At 47.8% G+C, this 19,020-nt stretch overlaps 1 protein-coding gene across 3 annotated transcripts in view; it reads right to left on the bottom strand.

Annotated features, from left to right (window-relative positions):
• uhrf1bp1 (UHRF1 binding protein 1) overlaps positions 1-19,020 on the bottom strand; it is a 226,761-nt gene that overhangs the window by 54,828 nt on the left and 152,913 nt on the right. For all 3 annotated transcript variants that reach the window (XM_038821140.1, XM_038821138.1, XM_038821139.1), the window contains exons 11-13: positions 18,472-18,620; positions 12,103-12,244; positions 9,738-9,931 (exon numbers count right to left, since the gene is read on the bottom strand). In XM_038821140.1, the coding sequence (XP_038677068.1) occupies positions 9,738-9,931; positions 12,103-12,244; positions 18,472-18,620 (485 nt within the window). The remainder of the gene's footprint in view (positions 1-9,737; positions 9,932-12,102; positions 12,245-18,471; positions 18,621-19,020) is intronic.

The raw sequence follows: 19,020 nt of genomic DNA, 5'->3' as shown, positions 1-19,020 counted from the left end.
ACTTCCAGAAATACCCAGTTTTCTGCCAACAGATTTACCGGAGTTCCTGCAGGTACAATATTTGCACTAAATAAGAGCAATTGCTGCCTGTGCAGATTTCTCAGGAACGGGTTTTGATACTAAAGTATAATGTAGTGCACACAAATAATGTATATTTTAATTCAAATTTGCAATATTTTAATATTTTTACAAAGAATAAAAAACAACCCACAAACTGCGCCCCCACCCCCCCACACCTTAACGACAACATTACCCCAAAGTGTAAGATAAACAAACCCCATCTCCTGTGGAACCCCTCACCTGCCCCTCTCAAAACTTTCACCGTCTCCAAGTATAGGAACTCCATTAGATCCCCCAGCCACGCAGAGGCACAGGGAGAAGATGACCTCCACTCCAACAGGACCTGTTTCGAGTGATCAATGAGGCGAAGTCTAAGACATTAATTCCTGCTCCCGTCTGCAACTCCGGCAGGTCTGACACCCCAAATGTGGCCTCCCGGGGACCAGGCTCAAAGGCTACGTGTAGGACCTCTGACATGGTGCTAATAAAACCTACCATCAAAATGTATCCAACCTCGGGCAGGGCCAGAACATATGAACGTGATTAGCTGGGCCCCTCCCGCACCGTTCACAGCTATCCTCCACCCCCTCAAACAGCCGGCTCATCCTCACCTTCGTGTGCACTTTGCACTACTTTTAACTGAATCAATTCTAGCTTCGCGCTCAGAGTTGAAGCATAAACCCTGCGTAGCACCTCGCACCATAATCCCTCTTCCAACACCATCCCCAGCTCCTCCTCTCATTTGGCCTTGCTCCGTTCCACAGACACTTTATCTTCCCCCATGATCTTACCATAAAATCGCCGAAACGACCTCACCCTCCAGCCTCACCTCTAGCAAAGAAGAGAACAGTGCCACCGGAAGGTTTGAGAAAACCTTCCTCCCTAAGGTCCGCACCTGCACGCAGCTAAAGTCCACCTCTCGCTGGAGCCGAAACTTCACCCCCATTTCGTCCAAGCAAGCGAAACGTCTCTCCAAAAACAAATCCTTCATCTCCTCCACTCCTCCCATCCATCCTCCTTGGCTCAAACCCATGGTTCTGCTGATCGGTATCACCCTCGAGCCTGCCCTCAACTAAAAGTGCTGCCGGAATTGCCTCGAAATCCTCAGCTTGGCTACCACCGCAGGACTCCCTGAATACTTCCCTCCGGCAAACAGTAGTGGCGCCGTTGCCAGCGCCCAATCCCTTACAGGAATCCACCTCTATCCTCGAAGGGGCTTCACCTCCCTACTCTAGCCCTGTACCTTCTCCGCATTCACAGCCCAATAATAGTATAGCAAGTTTGGAAGGGCCAACCCCCTAACAGCCGACCTCGTTGCAAGTAAAAACTTTAAAGATAAAAACTTTGATAAGACTTCCGGTTGCGGCTATGCGGAGCTAAGCCGCACGTTCGGCAGCTCCCGCCAGGAACGGACTTTTGGGCTCTTTTTAGGGCCCCCAGCGGTACTTTTTCGACGTTTCCCGACGTGGGAAGGAGTCAGCAACATTTCCCCAGTAGTATATGGCCTGGACCAGGAGTGGGGCGAGTAAGACCAGGAGTGGGGCGAGTAAGAAAGTGGTTGCAGCGCCAAAGCAGAAGCGAGGGAAGAAGCACAAGATGGCAGCGGGCGGAGACCAGGAGGCAGTGGGCGCAGGAGAAGACTCTCCAGCGCTGCTTCAGGGAGCTTATAGCTTCTGGAGCCGTTGAAGGCTTCAATTGACAAGCTGCTGGAGACCCCGATGGCCCAGGGGGTAGCGATCCGAGAGATCCGACAAAAGGCCTCCGAAAGAGAGGACGAGACCTTAGGCCTCGCGGTGAAGGTGGAGATGCACGAGGCGCTCCATAAAAAATGGCAGGAGAGGTTCGAGGAGATGGCGAACCGGAAAAATCTGTGGATCCTGGGCCTTCCGGAAGGGCTGGAGGGGTCAGACATGGGGGCCTACGTGGTTGTCCTGCTGAATTCACTGATGGGACCTGCGTCCTTTCAGGGGTCCCTGGAGCTGGAGGGGGCCCACAGAATATTGGCAAGAAGACCCAAGCCGAATGAGCTGCCACAGGCGGTGCTGGTGCGGTTTCACCAGTTTTGCTGACCGGAAGTGTGTGCTCAGGTGGGCCAAGAAGGAGCCGAGCAGCAGGTGGGAGCACGCGGTGGTACGGATCTACCAGGACTGGAGTGCGGAGGTGACAAAGAAGAGGGCCGGGTACAATCGGACGAAGGTGGTGCTGCACAGGAAGGGAGTGAAGTTCGACATGCTGCAGCCGGCGCGTCTGTGGGTCACCTACAGGGACCGACACTTTTACTTTGAGTCCCCGGAGGAGGCGTGGGCCTTTGTGCAGGCCGAGAAGTTAGACTCAAACTGAGGGTTGGGTGCAGGGGTCTGCATGTAACTGTGTTATATTTTGAGGGGGGAGGTTCTCTGTTTAATGTTGGTTCTTTGTTGTTTTCAGGGCGGGTGGGGCACTGTTTTCTGCTTGGGTTTATTGGATGGGCTCGAGGAGGGGGGCAGACCTGCAGTGTGGAGGGCTGATGGTGTGAAGGGGGGTTAGGGCTGATGGTGTGAAGGGGGGTTGGGGCCCCGCGAGGGGACCGGGCCGGTAAAGGGAGCTGCTTTAGAGGAGGTGGGGTCGGATTCTAGATTTGGAGGCGGGGGGCCTGATAATGGGGGGGTGGGGATTTTTAACACGGTGCAGGATCCGGCACTGGATCGATCCAGATCCAGGACGGGTAGGAAGCCAGCGACGGCTAAGGTGTTGAGGGGGTTTATGGACCAGATGGGAGGGGTGGATGCATGGAGGTTTGCGAGGCCGAGGACCAGGGAATTTTCATACTTCTCCCATGTGCATAAGGCCTATTCCCGGATTGATTTTTTCGTTATGAGTAGCGCGCTGATTGCGAGGGTGGAAGATGCTGAGTATTCAGCGATAGCCATTTCTGACCATGCCCCGCACTGGGTGGACCTCGGGCTGGGGGAGGAGAGAGACCAGCGCCCGCTTTGGCGCTTGGAGGTGGGGCTGCTGGCGGACAAGGTGGTGGGCGGGCAGGTTCGAGGATGTATTGAGAGGTACCTGGAGGCCAATGACAATGGGGAGGTCCGAGTGGGGACGATCTGGGAGGCGCTGAAGGTTGTGGTCAGGGGGAAGTTGATCTCCATTCGAGCCCACAGGGAGAGGAGAGAGCAGAGAGAGAGGGAGAGACTGGTGGGGGAGATGGTGAGGGTGGACAGGAGATGCGCGGAGGCTCCGCAGGAGGGATTGCTGAGGGAGCGGCGTAGTCTCCAGGCTGAGTTCGACTTGTTGACCACCTGAATGGCGGAAGCTCAGTGGAGGAAGGCATAGGGAGCGGTGTATGAATATGGGGAGAAGGCGAGCAGGATGCTGCCGCACCAGCTCCGTAAGCGAGATGCGGCCAGGGAGATTGGTGGAGTTAAGGATAGGGGAAGGAATGTGGTGCGAAGGGGGGTAGACATTAATGGGGTCTTCAGGAACTTTTATGAGGAACTGTATCGGTCCGAACCCCCAGCAGAGGAGGCGGGGGGGGGATGGGGCACTTTTTGGACAGGCTCAGATTCCCGAGGGTGGAGGAGGGACAGGTGGAGGGACTGGGGGCGCCGGTTGAGCTAGAGGAGCTGGTTAAAGGGATAGGGAGCATGCAGTCGTGGAAGGCGCCGGAGCCGGATGGGTTCCCAGTCGAATTCTATAAGATGTATGCAGACCTATTGGGCCCCCTGTTGGTTAGGACCTTCAACGAGGCAAGGGAAGGGGGGGGACTCTGCCTCCGACGATGTCTCGGGCGCTGATTTCCTTGATCCTTAAGCGGGACAAGGATCCCCTGCAGTGTGGGTCATACAGGCCGATCTCACTCTTGAATGTGGACGCCAAGCTGTTGGCGAAGATTTTAGCCACGAGGATAGAGGACTCTGTGCCGCAGGTTATCCACGAGGATCTAACGGGGTTCGTGTAAGGGAGACAGCTGAATACTAATATAGGCTCTTGAATGTTATAATGAAGCCGGCGGTAGAAGGAGAGGCGGAGATAGTGGTGGCGTTGGACGCGGAGAAGGCCGTTCATAGGGTTGAGTGGGAGGTGCTGGAAAGGTTCGGGTTTGGGGAGGGGTTTGTCAGGTGGGTGAGGCTGTTATATGAGGTCCCGATGGCGTGCGTGGCCACGAATGGGAGGAGGTCGGAGTATTTTCGGTTATACCGAGGGACGAGGCAGGGATGTCCCTTGTCCCCCCTGCTTTTTGTGCTGGCAATTGAACCCCTGGCCATGGCGTTGAGGGAGTCGAGGAACTGGAGGGGACTGGTGCGAGGTGGGGAGGAACACCGAGTGTCGCTTTATGCGGATGAGCTATTGTTGTATGTGGCGGACCCGGTGGGGGGGAATGCCAGAGGTGATGAGGACTCTCAGGGAATTTGGGGATTTCTCAGGGTACAAGCTCAACTTGGGGAAAAGCGAGCTGTTCGCTGTACACCCGGGGGACCAGGAGGGGGGGATTGGTAGGCTCCCACTAAAAAGGGCAGAAAGGAGCTTCTGGTACTTGGGGGTTCAGGTGGCCAGGAGCTGGGGGGCCTTGCATAAGCTTAACCTCAAGGCTGGTGGAGCAAATGGAGGAGGAGTTTAAGAGATGGGACATGTTGCCGCTGTCTCTGGCGGGTAGGGTGCAATCAGTCAAGATGACGGTGCTCCCGAGATTTCTGTTCCTGTTCCAGTGCCTCTCCATCCTTATCCCGAAGGCCTTTTTCAGGCAGGTTAACAGGAGCATTACGGGGTTTGTGTGGGCGCATGGGACCCCGAGGGTGAGAAGGGTGTTCCTGGAGTGGGGAAGGGATGGGGGCTGGCGCTGCCCAACCTCTGTGGGTATTATTGGGCTGCCAACGCAGCGATGGTGCGCAAGTGGGTGATGGACGGGGAAGGGGCAGCATGGAAGAGGATGGAGATGTGTGGGCACGAACCTGGAGGCGTTGGTAACAGCGCCGCTGCCGCTCCCTCCAACGAGATATACCATGAGCCCAGTGGTGGCGGCTACCCTCAGAATTTGGGGGCAATGGAGACGGCACAGAGGGGAGGTGGGGCCTCGATGGGGTCCCTGATACGGGGGAACCACCGGTTTGGCCCGGGGAGAATTGACGGCGGGTTCCTGAGTTGGCACAGGGCAGGTGTTAGGAGGTTGAGGGACCTGTTTGTTGACGGGAAGTTTGCGAGCCTGGATGAGCTGGAAGGGAAGTTCGAGCTCCCCCCGGGGAACACCTTTAGGTACATTCAGCTAAGGGCATTTGTCAGGCGGCAGGTGGCGGAGTTCCCTCTGTTGCCGCCGCGGGGGGTCCAGGACAGGGTGCTCTCAGGGGTGTGGGTTGGAGAGGGGAGGATCTCGGCTACGTACCAAGTGATGCAGGAGGTAGACGAGGCCTCGGTGGAGGAGCTGAAGGGTAAGTGGGAGGAGGAGCTGGGTGAGGAGATTGAGGGGGGGACGTGGGCGGACACCCTAGGAAGGGTGAACTCCTCCTCGTCTTGTGCAAGGCTTAGCCTCATACAGTTTAAGATGCTGCATAGGGCTCATATGACCGGGACAAGGATGAGCCGGTTCTTTGGGAGCGAGGACAGGTGTATTAGGTGCTCAGGGAGCCCAGCAAACCATGCCCATATGTTCTGGGCATGCCCAGCGCTGGGGGAATTTTGGAAGGTCGTAGCAAGGACGGTGTCGAGGGTGGTAGGATCCAGGGTCAAACCGGGCTGGGGGCTCGCAATATTTGGGTTTGCAGAGGAGCCAGGAGTGCAGGAGGTGAAAGAGGCCGGGCAGCACGGTGGCATGGCGGTTAGCATAAATGCTTCACAGCTCCAGGGTCCCAGGTTCGATTCCCGGCTTGGGGCACTGGCTGTGTGGAGTCTGCACATCCTCCCCGTGTGTGCGTGGGTTTCCTCCGGGTGCTGCGGTTTCCTCCCACAGTCCAAAGATATGCAGGTTAGGTGGATTGGCTTTTGATAAATTGCCCTTAGTGTCCTAAATAAATAAGGTAAGTGGGGGGGGGGGGGGGGGGGGGGGGGGGATGTTTACTGGTATGGGGTGGATACGTTGGCTTGAGTAGGGTGATCATTGTTCGGCACAACATCAAGGGCCGAAGGGCCTGTTCTGTGCTGTACTGTTCTGTCTATCTATCTATTCTGGCCTTTGCGTCCCTAGTAGCCCGGCGGGGGATTCTTCTTCAGTGGAAGAATGCGAGGCCCCCAAGCGTGGAGGCCTGGATCAACGACATGGCAGGGTTTATTAAATTGGAGAGGGTGAAATGTGCCCTAAGGGGATCGGTGCAGGGGTTCTTCAGGAGGTGGCAACCATTCCTAGATTTCCTGGCAGAACGGTAGAAAAAGGCCAGCAGCAGCAGCAACCCGGGGGGGGTTTGTCTCTTTGTTTTGGGCTGAAGGGACGTGTATATTTGTTCTTTGCTAATGACGTCCGTTAATTTATTTCTTCCTTTTTGTATACACGGGTGAGGGGGGGGGGGGGGGGGGGGGGGTGGTGTTGTTCTTTCTATTCTTAGTAGTTTTTGTTATTGATATTTTGTGAAAATTTGAATTAAAATTATTTATAAAAAACTTTGATAATTATGAGGGCTGCAAAGAGTCCAGCACAAGTTTGTAGAGTCAAACAGAAAATAACTTATTTACACCAATATTTACACAACACCAGTAGTTCATTACTGGCTCTCTCTCTTTCTCTAGCCGGTACCACACTGGCCAGCTTTGCACACCATTAGTAACGAACTGTCACTATTATCACTACTGAGATATAACACAATGTACCCAGCCAGAGTAGAGCTCTCATTTCCCCCTTCCTGATGGCCTTGCGGTACTAGGAAACCACAAACACCAGCTGCCATTGTTTCAATCCATGCTGCAGTGGCTGAGTGCACCAAAATACTTCATTCAAAGCACTGAGAATAATTAAGGTACAAGGAAGCGATACCTCAGTGGTTTAAACTTTCAACCTTGCAGCATGGAGATTGAAGGGATGAAGAACACTGCATTCTGCTGGTTGAGATTCTAAGAATCTGACAAGAATTCTTACAGAATGTGGATCAACTGGACAAGACGGTTCATATCGCTCAATCTGGCCTCAGTTATACAAGATGTTCATCCTATATTTATCCTATCCCACACCCAAGAGTGCTCTTCTGCAGCAGTGATGTCAATTTTAAAAATGATCAGGACCCAAGTATTTATCTGGGATAAACTGCCTTCAAATTTTTAGTGTCATGAAGCAACCAGTTAAGGTCAAGATCTATATGACTGTTTCCAATCACAGATCCTGAGCAGTTACATTGGACCATGGCATGAAATCATATTGCACTGTACCCTGTTATAGGGAAGTGTGCTGTAGCAGGGAACTCAATATAATGTGGATTCACCTTGCACCACAAAAGTGTCATTTAAATTTAACTTTTCAGAACATATTCAGTGCAGTGATTTTATATTTTGCTGTCTATATCTCCTTCATTGAAGGTGGTAGTGCCTACTGGGATGCATAAAACAAGAGATTTTATGCGGTTGGCAGACAGACATATATATTCCTGGCAAGTTCACTGGACATCAAAGGTCAAATCTCAGCTGACCCTCTTGAGCCCGAAGGTTAAATTTCCCTTTCCTGTCTTCTGGGCTTCTACAAATTTAAACAGCCCCAATGTCCATTGAACAGAAATGACCTACCTCAACACTGGACAGGACAGAACCACGTTCATCCTGACATGTATTAACGGAGTCACCTGGGAAATTCAGAAACATAGTTCCCACACAAAATATCTTCCAACCAATATTTCAAAATAAAGTCAGAGGAAAGTCCTTTCAGCCTACAGCATGCAATCAAAGAAATTGATTGTTCAATTGTTCTTTATTTAAAAACTGAATTGTAATTGGGACAAAAAGTAACCTCACAACAATTGCAGATTAAACACTAATGTTGTCTAGCTGGGCAAGACTGCTCTCATCTGGTTTCATTTTTTACCAACCCAATCATATCCAGGGTCTCACTTGCAATGGTGTCTCTTCCTGCCCCTGCACTGGTACCTCTAGTATCCTCCAGAAATCTATTCTTGGTCTGCTCCTTTCTCTCATCTACATGCTGGCCTCAGTTACGTCTGAAAGCACAGAGTTAGTTTTCACATGTACACTGATGGCACCCAGCTCTGCTGCACCACCACTTTGAGAGACTTCTCGACTGCTGCTAAACTATCAGACTGCTTATATGACATGCAGTATTGGAAGAGCAGAAATTTCCTCCAATTCAATATTGGAAAGATTGTAGCCATTGTATCTGATGCCCATTCCAAACTTTGTTCCCTAGCTACCAACTCCATCCCTTTCCCTGGCAACAGTTTGACATCAAGCCAGTTTGTTCGGATCTCGGTGTCACATTTGCCCGATCTGAACTTTCAACCTCATAGACTTCCTATTTCCACTTGCGCCACAACTCCTGATTTTACCCATGGCTCAGGTTATCTATTGCTGAAAAGCCTTTGATAGCTCTAGACTGTCTTGTTTCAACATATTCCTGGCTGCTGTCCCACATTCTATCCTCCATAAACCTGAGGTCATCCAAATCTCTGCTGTCCATGCTTTAATTTGCACCCCCATTGACCAATTGCCCCTGCATTTGACGACCTACATTGATTCCTGGTCAAGCAATGCTCAATTTTAAAATTGACACCCTTGTGGCTTCAACCTTCCCTATCTCTAAAATTTGCCCCACCCCCACTTTCCTCCGAGACATCTACACTAATCCTGGCCTCTTTAATGGTTCCGCCATCATGCCATCAGTTGCCTAGGCCGAACCGCTGGAATTTCCTCCCTTCTTGAACTCATTTTCCTCCTTGAAGCCATTCTTGAAAACCCTTATTTTAATTTTTCCATTTAAGGGGCAATTTAGCATAGCCAATCCACCTACCCTGCACATGGGGGTGAGACCCATGCAGACATGGGGAGAACGTGCAAACTCCACACAGGCAGTGAACCAGGGTTGGGTCTGAACTTGGTCCTTGGCACCGTGAAGCAGCAGTGCTAACCATTGTGCCACCGTGCCGTCTGAAAATATCACTCCTTTTGGTCATCTGACCCAATATCTACTTACGTGGCTTGGAGACATTTTGTTTTACAATGCTCCTGTGAGGCATTACATAAATGTAACTTGTTGTTGGTCTTTATTTCCCAATTTTTACCTGTGATGTTTCTGGATGGATGTGCAGAAAAAGTGTACATGCATCCAATCTTTCCAGTACAAATATTCATCAAATCAGAAAATTTAAATCAACTGGTTAATTTTTATATACTGAGCAGTACTCAGCGAATTTGGTGATAGTTTTTTTTTAACGTATTCGTGATGTACTGGACGCTTTGCAGGCGAGGGACAGATGGGCCCCGAGAGGCTTCAAGGATAATCAATGAATGTTTTCAAATGCGACACAAAAGGAACATGTTACATGTAATATATGTAATATAGACAGGGGTTGTTTTCCTTGAATCAGATTCCTCGCTATTTCTTCCTTGATGATCAATTTCAGCATCTTCCATACTACCGGAGTTAAGCTCACTGGCCTATAATTTCCTGCTCTCTGCCTACCTCCTTTTTTAAACAGTGGTGTCACGTTTGCTAATTTCCAATCCACCGGGACCACCCCATATCTTAGAACACATGACCGTAGGCAGTGACTAACCTTCAACATGAGTCCATTGATACAAAAGTCAACATGTTCATCCACTTTCACCGAATTATTCAATTTATAGATGGCTTTGAACTGCTGTAGAGTCTGATACAAGTCCAAAGAGAAGGAGTTCATCCACAACATGCTGATTGGATCCAGTGTAAATTGCAAGGCATTGAGTTTTACATAAAGATTAGGACAAGGCACTGTAAATGGGGAAAAAAAAGGTAACGCAAATATTCAAACATTGCTTCAAATTGGCACAGATAAAAGTACAGAATAATGTTTTCGTCAAATTGATTACAGTTGTGTAAATCTACTGAAAAAAATGGTCACGTCTTAATAAAATGTGCATGGCACTTATTCCTTTGAATGGGTTGGATGTAAAAAGTGGGTCAGTAGAGTAGTGTACTAGTACAGCAGCACCGTCAAATGTAATTAGATGGAAGTGTCCAACACTTTATGGATCACTTCGGTATGCACTCTTGAAAACTATCCATAAAGTTTAAAATCAATGCCTCCCCTTAATTTCCATGCTGCACAAATTGCTGATACTAACCCATTCAATATTCCAATTTTGGATCTTAATCTAAGAGATGGCAGAGCTAAGTCAGGCCGTTCCAAACTATTTGGCTCACAAAACTCTGCAATAAATTCCAGGTAGGTATTATGAGCACAAAGAAGTCTAAATGCTGAGGTTGATTGTCAGATTGAAGGGTGGGGTTGTAGCATATTGTTCTCAAGGGACAGGGTGAGTGTCAGATTGAAGGGTGCAGTTGTAGCATATTGTTCTCAAGGGACAGGCTTGGCAGCATATGAATAGTATCCCTTTGATTATCTACCCAGCAGAAAACATTCTCAACATTTGGTAACATTTTTTTAAACCAGTTTTTTTTCAATGGAAAAATTCCATCCTCTTATGAAGTATGCATTTACACAAGGCTGATGCAATTTACTACAGAGGAGTTACGTTCTGGAATGCACTGCGCAAAGGGATAGTGTAAGGAGATTCATTAAATTATTTTCAAAGAGGCGGCCTCATGTAAAGGCACCAGCCTAGGGGCACTTGCAATGGCACCTCTGCCATTCTCGCCAGCCCACTACTCCTCTAGTCCGGTGGTGGTGGCGGCATTAAAGATCTGGGATCAGTCGAGAAGGCGCAGGGTGGGGGTGTAGGGAGCCTCAGTCTGGATCCCAATACGCAACAATCACAGATTTGTCCCGGGCAGGATAAACGGAGGGTTTCAAAGCTGGCATAGGGAAGGCATTAAAAGGATTGGTGACCTGTTCATAGACCGGACCTTCCCCAGCCTGAAAATGCTGGAGGAGAAATTCAGTTTGCCCCCTGGAAAAACACTTTCAGACACCTTCAGGTACGCGCCTTTCTGAAAAAGTAGATGGTATCATTTCCGCTGCTACCCCCACCCAGGATACAGGATAGGGTGGTCTCCGGCACCTGGTTAGGGGAGGGGGAGGCTTCGGACATTTACCGGGAACTTCAGGAGGCGGAGGAAGCCCCAGTGGAGGAGCTTATGGGCAAATGGGAGGAGGAGCTAGGTGGGGAGCTGGATGCGGGCCTGTGGGCGGACGCCCTAAACAGAAGTGTGCCAGGCTTAGCTTAATCCAGTTTAAGGTGGTCCACCGGGCACACATGACGGCAACGAGAATGAGCAAGCTCTTTGGGGTTGAGGATAAATGTGCGAGGTGTGCGGGAAGCCCTGCAGACCACGTCCATATGTTCTGGGCATGCCCGGCTCTTAAGGGATTCTGGCAGGGGTTTGCTAAGGCAATGTCCAAGATTTTTGGCATGCGGGTGGTGCAGAGTCCAGAGATAGCGATCTTTGGTGTGTCAGACGATCCGGGAGTTCAGGGAGTGAAAGAGGCCAACGTCCTGGCCTTTGCCTCCCTGGTAGCCCGGAGACGGATCTTATTAATGTGGAGAGATTCGAAATCCCGAGTGTAGAGACCTGGGTTAGTGACATGGCTGGGTTACTCAGTCTCGAGAAAATAAAGTTTGCCTTGAGAGGGTCCATGGCGGGGTTCTCTCGGAGGTGGCAGCTGTTCCTCGACTTTCTAGGAGAGCAGAGAAGTAGGACGAATTGGATAGCTCAGAGTGTCAGCTGAGATTTAATGGATCAAATATCCTCCTGCACTATTTCATGATTTTACAAAATGCCTAGGAAATAAAATTATTGCAAGACCGAGTATTCTACAGCCTTCAAGTGAAGCAAGAAATGTGCAAAACGTACAACTCTAGTGCAGTGCAATTGTGTTTCAGGGCATGTTGCATAAAAGCGAATTACATCAAACAATTAACTGACAAGCCTGCCACATTCACCATTTATTTTGGAAAATTACTTATCTGGCAAAACCTTACCAGGAAATTCTTTACTGTCAGGAAAATAGTATTCAGTGAATTCAATGTGAATTGCCGACATGCCAGCTGGAAGGCGGAATGACGTCCTGTTGCAGGAAAGTAAGGTTGTGGGCTTCTTACTATGCTGGCCTGCCTCTGAGACCTTAAATAAAATTAAGTATTAATATTGTATTCAACAAAATCTCAGTGGCCAAATAAATTTATTTTAAAACTATTTTATTCCAGAAACCTGGCCACGATGACTGTCAGATGTATCAATAGACAATGACACATAATGTATTACAATCTGCAATATGAAGAGATGGCATTTTGCCAGTTTTTGCACACTAGAACGTGAATTCTTTCAGAGGCAGGAATTCAAAGTTAATTGATGCAGAGCAGCATGGACTGATAGGTTTGTGTTGGAAACAAAATTCTCATCACAGCTTAGGGCAGCACGGTAGCATTGTGGATAGCACAATTGCTTCACAGCTCCAGGGTCCCAGGTTCGATTCCCGGCTTGGGGCACTGTCTGTGTGGAGTCTGCACATCCTCCCAGTGTGTGTGTGGGTTTCCTCCGGTTTCCTCCCACAGTCCAAAGATGTGGTTAAGTGGATTGGCCATGATAAATTGCCCTTAGTGTCCAAAATTGCCCGTAGTGTTGGGTGGGGTTACTGGGTTATGGGGATAGGGTGGAGGTGTTGACCTTGGGTAGGGTGCTCTTTCCAAGAGCCGGTGCAGACTTCATGGGCCGTGTGGCCTCCTTCTGCACTGTAAATTCTATGATAACCCAAGTTATCTGCAGGTAAACCATCAACCCAACCACCATCAAATGAAAAAAAGTACAAAAAAAGGTGGCGGGGTGGAGGAGGCGGCGGAGAGGGGAGGAGGGAGAGAACCGCTCAAAAGATTATTGACATGTTTTACACACCATCAATTATAAGCTTTCAGTTACACTTAGGAGTCCAATGAATACGTAACTGACTGTATTGAGGGACACATCCAAGACTCAGATAGCTGTTCCCTCTCACCACCCAAAACGATAGATAGATCCTGCTCCTTTTACCACAATATTTTACCACAATATCAGGAGCCAGATATCAATATTCATGTGGTAGTCAAGGGTAGAAAAAGGTCAATTAAACCTCGAAGAAAAACAAATTTAACCAGAAACTTAGATTAATGCACATTTAAAAATTCAAGAATAAATCAAAGATAAAAATCAAAACTGCAAAGAGAAAACAGGGTGAACTGAGAGAGCATGAAAATTTAGCACCATGGTCCCAGACTTCAAATTGTGCTCAATCATCACTTAGTTACAGATGACATTGCATCATATTTCCCATTACTTACCATTCTGACTGTCAGGTTGCAAGTGTAGCAGTGGGCAGCATAACAGAGTATTTGAATGCCAAGTAAACATTGGAGGTTCAATTTATTGCCCACTAGGATCGCATGGCCGGGTGCGTGGTGTGCATGCGTGCCTTGTTAAATATATTATATTAAATATAACCAATATATGTAATCATCCAGGGAGGGAGAAAATGAAGGCAAAAATTAAGCATTAGCTCGGAGGAGAGATTGGATAAACTGGGATTGTTCTCCCTTGAGCGACGGAGGCTGAGGAGCAACCTGATAGAAGTTTACAAAATTATTAGGGGTATAGATAGGGTGAACAGTTGGAGGCTTTTTCCCCAGGGCGGAAATGACAATTACAAGGGGGCACAAGTTCAAGGTGGGGAAGGTGGGGGGGGGGGGGGGTTCAGTGGAGGTGTGTGGGGAAGTTTTTTTTTTTTACTCAGAGGGCGTTGGTGGCCTGGAATGCATTGCCAAGTGAGGGGGTTGAGGCAGATACCTCAGCGACCTTTAAGTCTTATCTGGATAGGCACATGAACAGACGGGGTATAGAAGGATACACCCGATTGATCTACACAGGACACGTGATCAACGCAGGCTTGGAGGGCCGATGGGCCTGTTCCTGTGCTGTATTGTTCTTTGATCTTCTTTGTTCTTTTCAGAAGGCCTTTAAAAGACTTCACATTAACTCTAACCCTTATGTGTGCTTCCACAGCTGCATATATAGAAGGCCTCCTTCTTTTGATTATATGCAGCAAGAGCTCAATAACGGAATGTGATATGCACAAAAGAAATGCAAGTTACAAGTCAGAAAGAGAGGCAGAAAATGAAGTTTTTTTTTTTAAAAATGCGAAATTTCATGTATATTTATTGGGATAAGACAAACCAAACCCACTACAGATAAAATTCTTCCTGAATTCATTGCCAAAAACATATGAATTGAAGTAATGCATAAATTGGAACAAGAACATTCATTCTTAGTAAAAGAACTAATGTGCAATAAATAAGACAGGTATTTTGAGGGCACAAGTATGGAAATGTTGAAGTTTCCATACTTGAAGGCCTACTTGAAGTTCTGCTTCATCAGCCTACTCGCCATCTTGGAAGACAAGGCTCACGAGAAAGCATTCAGGTGACTGCACTTAACAGTTTGGCAGATAAACTTCAAAGAAACACTTTCCAGGCAGCACGGTGGCACAGTGGTTAGCACTGATGCCTTATGGCTCCGAGGTCCCAGGTTCGATCCCGGCTCTGGGTCACCGTCCGTGTGGAGTTTGCATATTCTCCCCATGTTTGCGTGGGTTTCGCCCCCACACCCCAGAGATAGGCAGGATTGGCCACACTAAATTGCCCCTTAATTGGAAAAAATGAATTGGGTACTCATCCACAAGTTCCTGATCAGCAACAAACTTGAACATTCTGCAAACAATCTGCAACATTTCCATACTTGTGCCCTCAAAAAACCTGTCTTATTTATTGCACATTAGTTCTTTTACTAACTTGGGTAAACAGTGCACAGATTAGTAGGATTTGAATACAGGTAGAAGGGCGGCACGGTGGTGCAATGGGTAGCACTGCTGCCTCACGGCGGCAAGGACCCGGGTTCAATCCCAGCCCCGGGTCACTTCCGTGTGGAGTTTGCACATTCTCTCCGTGTTTGCGTGGGTCTCACTCTCACAACCCAAAAAGATGTGCAGGGTAGGTGAATTGGTCACACCAAATTGCCCCTCAATTGGAAAGGAAAAAATTGGATACTCTCAATTGATAAAAAAAAAGAATACAAGTTGAACTAAGTGCTCTTACAACTGCTCAGCCTACAAAATGCATTCATTTGTGGAAGCTGAAATTAAGAAATAAATCACTTTTTTGACGTGTACAATAAAAATTGATTTCCAACAAAATCAATCACTGTACATCAAATAACTAGTTTTAAATTCTGGTTTGTACTCTGGCATTGGCTTGACAAATGGAAAGGTGTCACGCTTCGGCCATTTTTTCTCCAGTATGTGACATTCATTTGCTGCTGAATTAATTACACTTTTGACCCAATATGCTGGCCAGCGGTCTAAGAAAATACTCTATGCCAATCTTACGAGAATAAAAATCCAAGACAGCGATGCTGTTACCTGGAGGTGATTTTCATTGACTGTATTAATTTGGAAGCTGTAGCTAATGATATTATGGTCAGAAACATTCTGTGCTGAAATTTGAAGGGAGTAAATTAAATATTATATGGAGAAATAATTCACTATTTGCTCAGTCAAATGCCAGCAGAGTTAAAGTTTCACATTTATCCAAAGAGATCAGGCGTGGTAATATGCAAATTTACAGTGGCAAAGAGTGCAGCTTCTGTCTAATGCTGGAGGATAGCCCCAGCACCCAAGATATGTAATTTGGAGTAACTATTGAAGCTATTTAGCTCCAAAGCTAGGGGAGGAAAAAAGGTTCCTTTGAAGCATCCCTAGCCTAGCGCAGAGCTCTAGCATGAAGAACAAAGAACAATACAGCACAGGAACAGGCCCTTCAGCCCTCCAAGCCTGTACCGGTCATGATACCAACGTTTGCCAAAACCCTCAACACTTCCTTGTATCACTCTATACCAGTGTTTTTCAAACTTTTTTTCCGGTCAACCGTCGCGACCCACGCTGGCCGACCGTCGCGACCTACGCTGGTCGACATTTGTGGCCCACGCTAGCCGACTGCGCCACCCACCATTTTCTCTTACCTTGTTTGTTGCTGACAAAAATGGAGGAAATGATTTTGGGTCACTTTGGCCCCAATGGTCCCTTTGGCCCCCCGAACTTGGAAAAAAAAAGGCTGCAACCATATTTTAAAAAATGGGCCACACTGCGCATGTGTGCCCGATCATCAGTGCGTCTGTGCATTTTGCGCATGCCATCTGATGATCGGCCACGCATGCACAGTGCGGCCGAATTTTAAAAATCTGTTCCTGGCCATTTTGAAGGTCGCTCCCAGTCGGCATTATTAAAAGCCGGCTGTTGCACGCTGATTTGCGCAATCGGTAGCGCCGCAACAGACGGCTCCACGACCCTCCCGGCACCCGCCCGCGGTTAGCCCCCGAGTTTGACAATGCCTGCTCTATACCCATCCAATCCATGTGTTTATCAAGATGCCTTTTGAACGCCGTTAATGTATCTGTTTCCACAACCTCCCCTGGCAACGTGTTCCATGCATTCACCACTCTCTGTGTAAAAAAACCTGCCTCGCACATCTCCTCTAAACTATGCCCCCTGGTGACTGACCCCTCCAACCTGGGAAAGAGTGCCTGTCCATCCACTCTATCCATGCCCTTCATAATCTTGTAGATCTCTATCATCTCACCACTCAACCTCTGTCTTTCTAATGAAAACAGTCAGAGTCTATTCAACCTCTCCACATAGCTGACATCCTCCAGACCTGGCAACGTCCTGGTAAACTTCCTCTGCACCGTCTCCAAAGCCTCCACATCCTCCTGGTAGTGTGGCGACCAGAATTGTGCGCAGCATTCCAAGTGCGGCCGTACCATTATTATTATTACCAAGTTGCTATACAACTGTAGCATGATTTGCCAGTTTTTATACTCGATGCCCCATCCAATGAAGGCAAGCATTCCGTATGCTTTCTTGACTACCATGTCCACTTGTGTTGCCACCTTCAAAGATCTGTGGACCTGCATGCCCAGATCTCTCTGACTTTCTTAACTCCTCAGAGTTTTGCCATTTAGGTTTATGTTTCCCCTCTATGTTAGACCCAAAATTCATTACCTCACATTTGTCCGGATTAAACTCCATTTGCCATTTCTCTGCCTATGTCTCCAACCTATCTATGTCCTGCTGTACTTTCTGACAATCCTCAACTCTATCCTGCCACACTACAAACAACAAAGGCCCAAGCATCGATCCCTGTGGAACACCACTAGTCACAACCTTCCATTCTGAAAAACCTCAACAATGATACTAAATTTGTTAAATTAAATCAAATGACTCGAAAGCTTTGACAAAGAGTCATTGGACTCGATACGTTAGCTCTTTTTTCTCCCTACAGATGCTGCCAGACCTGCTGAGATTTTCCAGCATTTTCTCTTTCCTCTAGATATAAAGGCTTACTGTAAAGGCTAGATGTTTTTGATTTTTTTTCTGTATTTGTTCATGGCTACTTGTGTTTTATGAGTTCAGCAGAAGCCAAACAGGTCAACCTCCTCAGGTCCCAATTCCAGCTTGGCAAGTGTGGTGGGATAGAACTGCATTTCAATATTACGATAGCTCCAGATTGACACCTAGCTTCAAAGAAAATGTGATCTCTGCAGCTCCATTGGAAGCTGTATCCAAAGTGTTAGGTCTGCACGGGTCTCGGAGAAGGCTAGAGTTTGCCATTACCTTGAGTAACCAAACAAAATAGAGCTTAGAGGAAGTAACAGTTTCCACCAAGAATTTAATGAATTTTTTTTCTTAATGTGCTGGTCTTGGAAAGGGTCCACAGGAGGTTCACAAGAATGATCCCTGGAATGAAGAGCCTGTCATATGAGGAGCGGTTGAGGTCTCTGAGTTTGTACTTATTGGAGTTTAGAAGGATGGGAAAGGGGGAGAAATCTTATTGAAACTTACAGGATACTGCGAGGTCTGGATGTGGATAGGATGTTTCCACTAGTAGGAAAAACTAGAACCTGAGGGCACAGCCTCAGACTGAAGGGGTGCTCCTTAAAACTGAGAGGGGGAGGACTTTCTTCAGCCAGAGGGTGGAGGATCTTTGCCACAGAAGGCTGTGGAGGCCAAGTCACCGAGTGCCTTGAAGACAGAGATAGATAGGTTCTTGATTAATAAGGGCATCAAGGATTATGGGCAGAAGGATGAGAAACACATCAGCCATGATTGAATGGCAGAGCAGATTCGATGGGCCAAATGGTCTAATTATGCTCGTATGTCTTATGGTCCTAATTGGAAACGTTAATATAGAAAGTCCCAAGCTCATTCAACCAATCAAAGTGACAGTCAGCAGCATTACACAGAAAATTAACATTAGACACCCCCTCCTTACTTGATAAACATCCAAATCATCAACGCGAACAACCACGCAGCTAGAGCGCAGCCTGCTCCATGGTGGTTGTCGAGAATCAGAAGTAGTAGCTGATGCCGACTGATCACTTGCACGTCTTTTGCCAGCAGTTGCTTTTCGAGTTGGTGACCCTGTTGCAAAGGGAACAAGAATGGGAACTTCAATAACCAGTATTTTTCCAGTGTTGAACCAAGCATAATATAATTACGATGGAACATCTCCAGTGAACAAGATGGTCTCCAACAATTTTATGCCAAGGTACATAACTATCAAAGCTGTCCTGGGTACAAGTTTCACTTGAATGGCTCCCTTCTGCTAGCCAACTAAGATTTTAACACAAAGCATTTGATACTTCATGCAAGCTAACCATGACTTTGGAGATCAATTAATTAAAATCAGTTGCTGATTAAGTAATTTGACAACTCCAGCTCCACGCCCCTCACCTGATATCATTGATCATATATCAGGCTTTGGTGAGACCATACCTGGATTAGTGCGTGCAGTTTTGGGTTCCTTACTCAAGGAAGGACA

Source organism: Scyliorhinus canicula, chromosome 15 (assembly GCF_902713615.1).
Source record: "Scyliorhinus canicula chromosome 15, sScyCan1.1, whole genome shotgun sequence".
NCBI lineage: Eukaryota > Metazoa > Chordata > Chondrichthyes > Carcharhiniformes > Scyliorhinidae > Scyliorhinus > Scyliorhinus canicula.
Note: the sequence above shows the minus strand (reverse complement) of the source record. Positions and strands in the feature narration are given on the sequence as shown.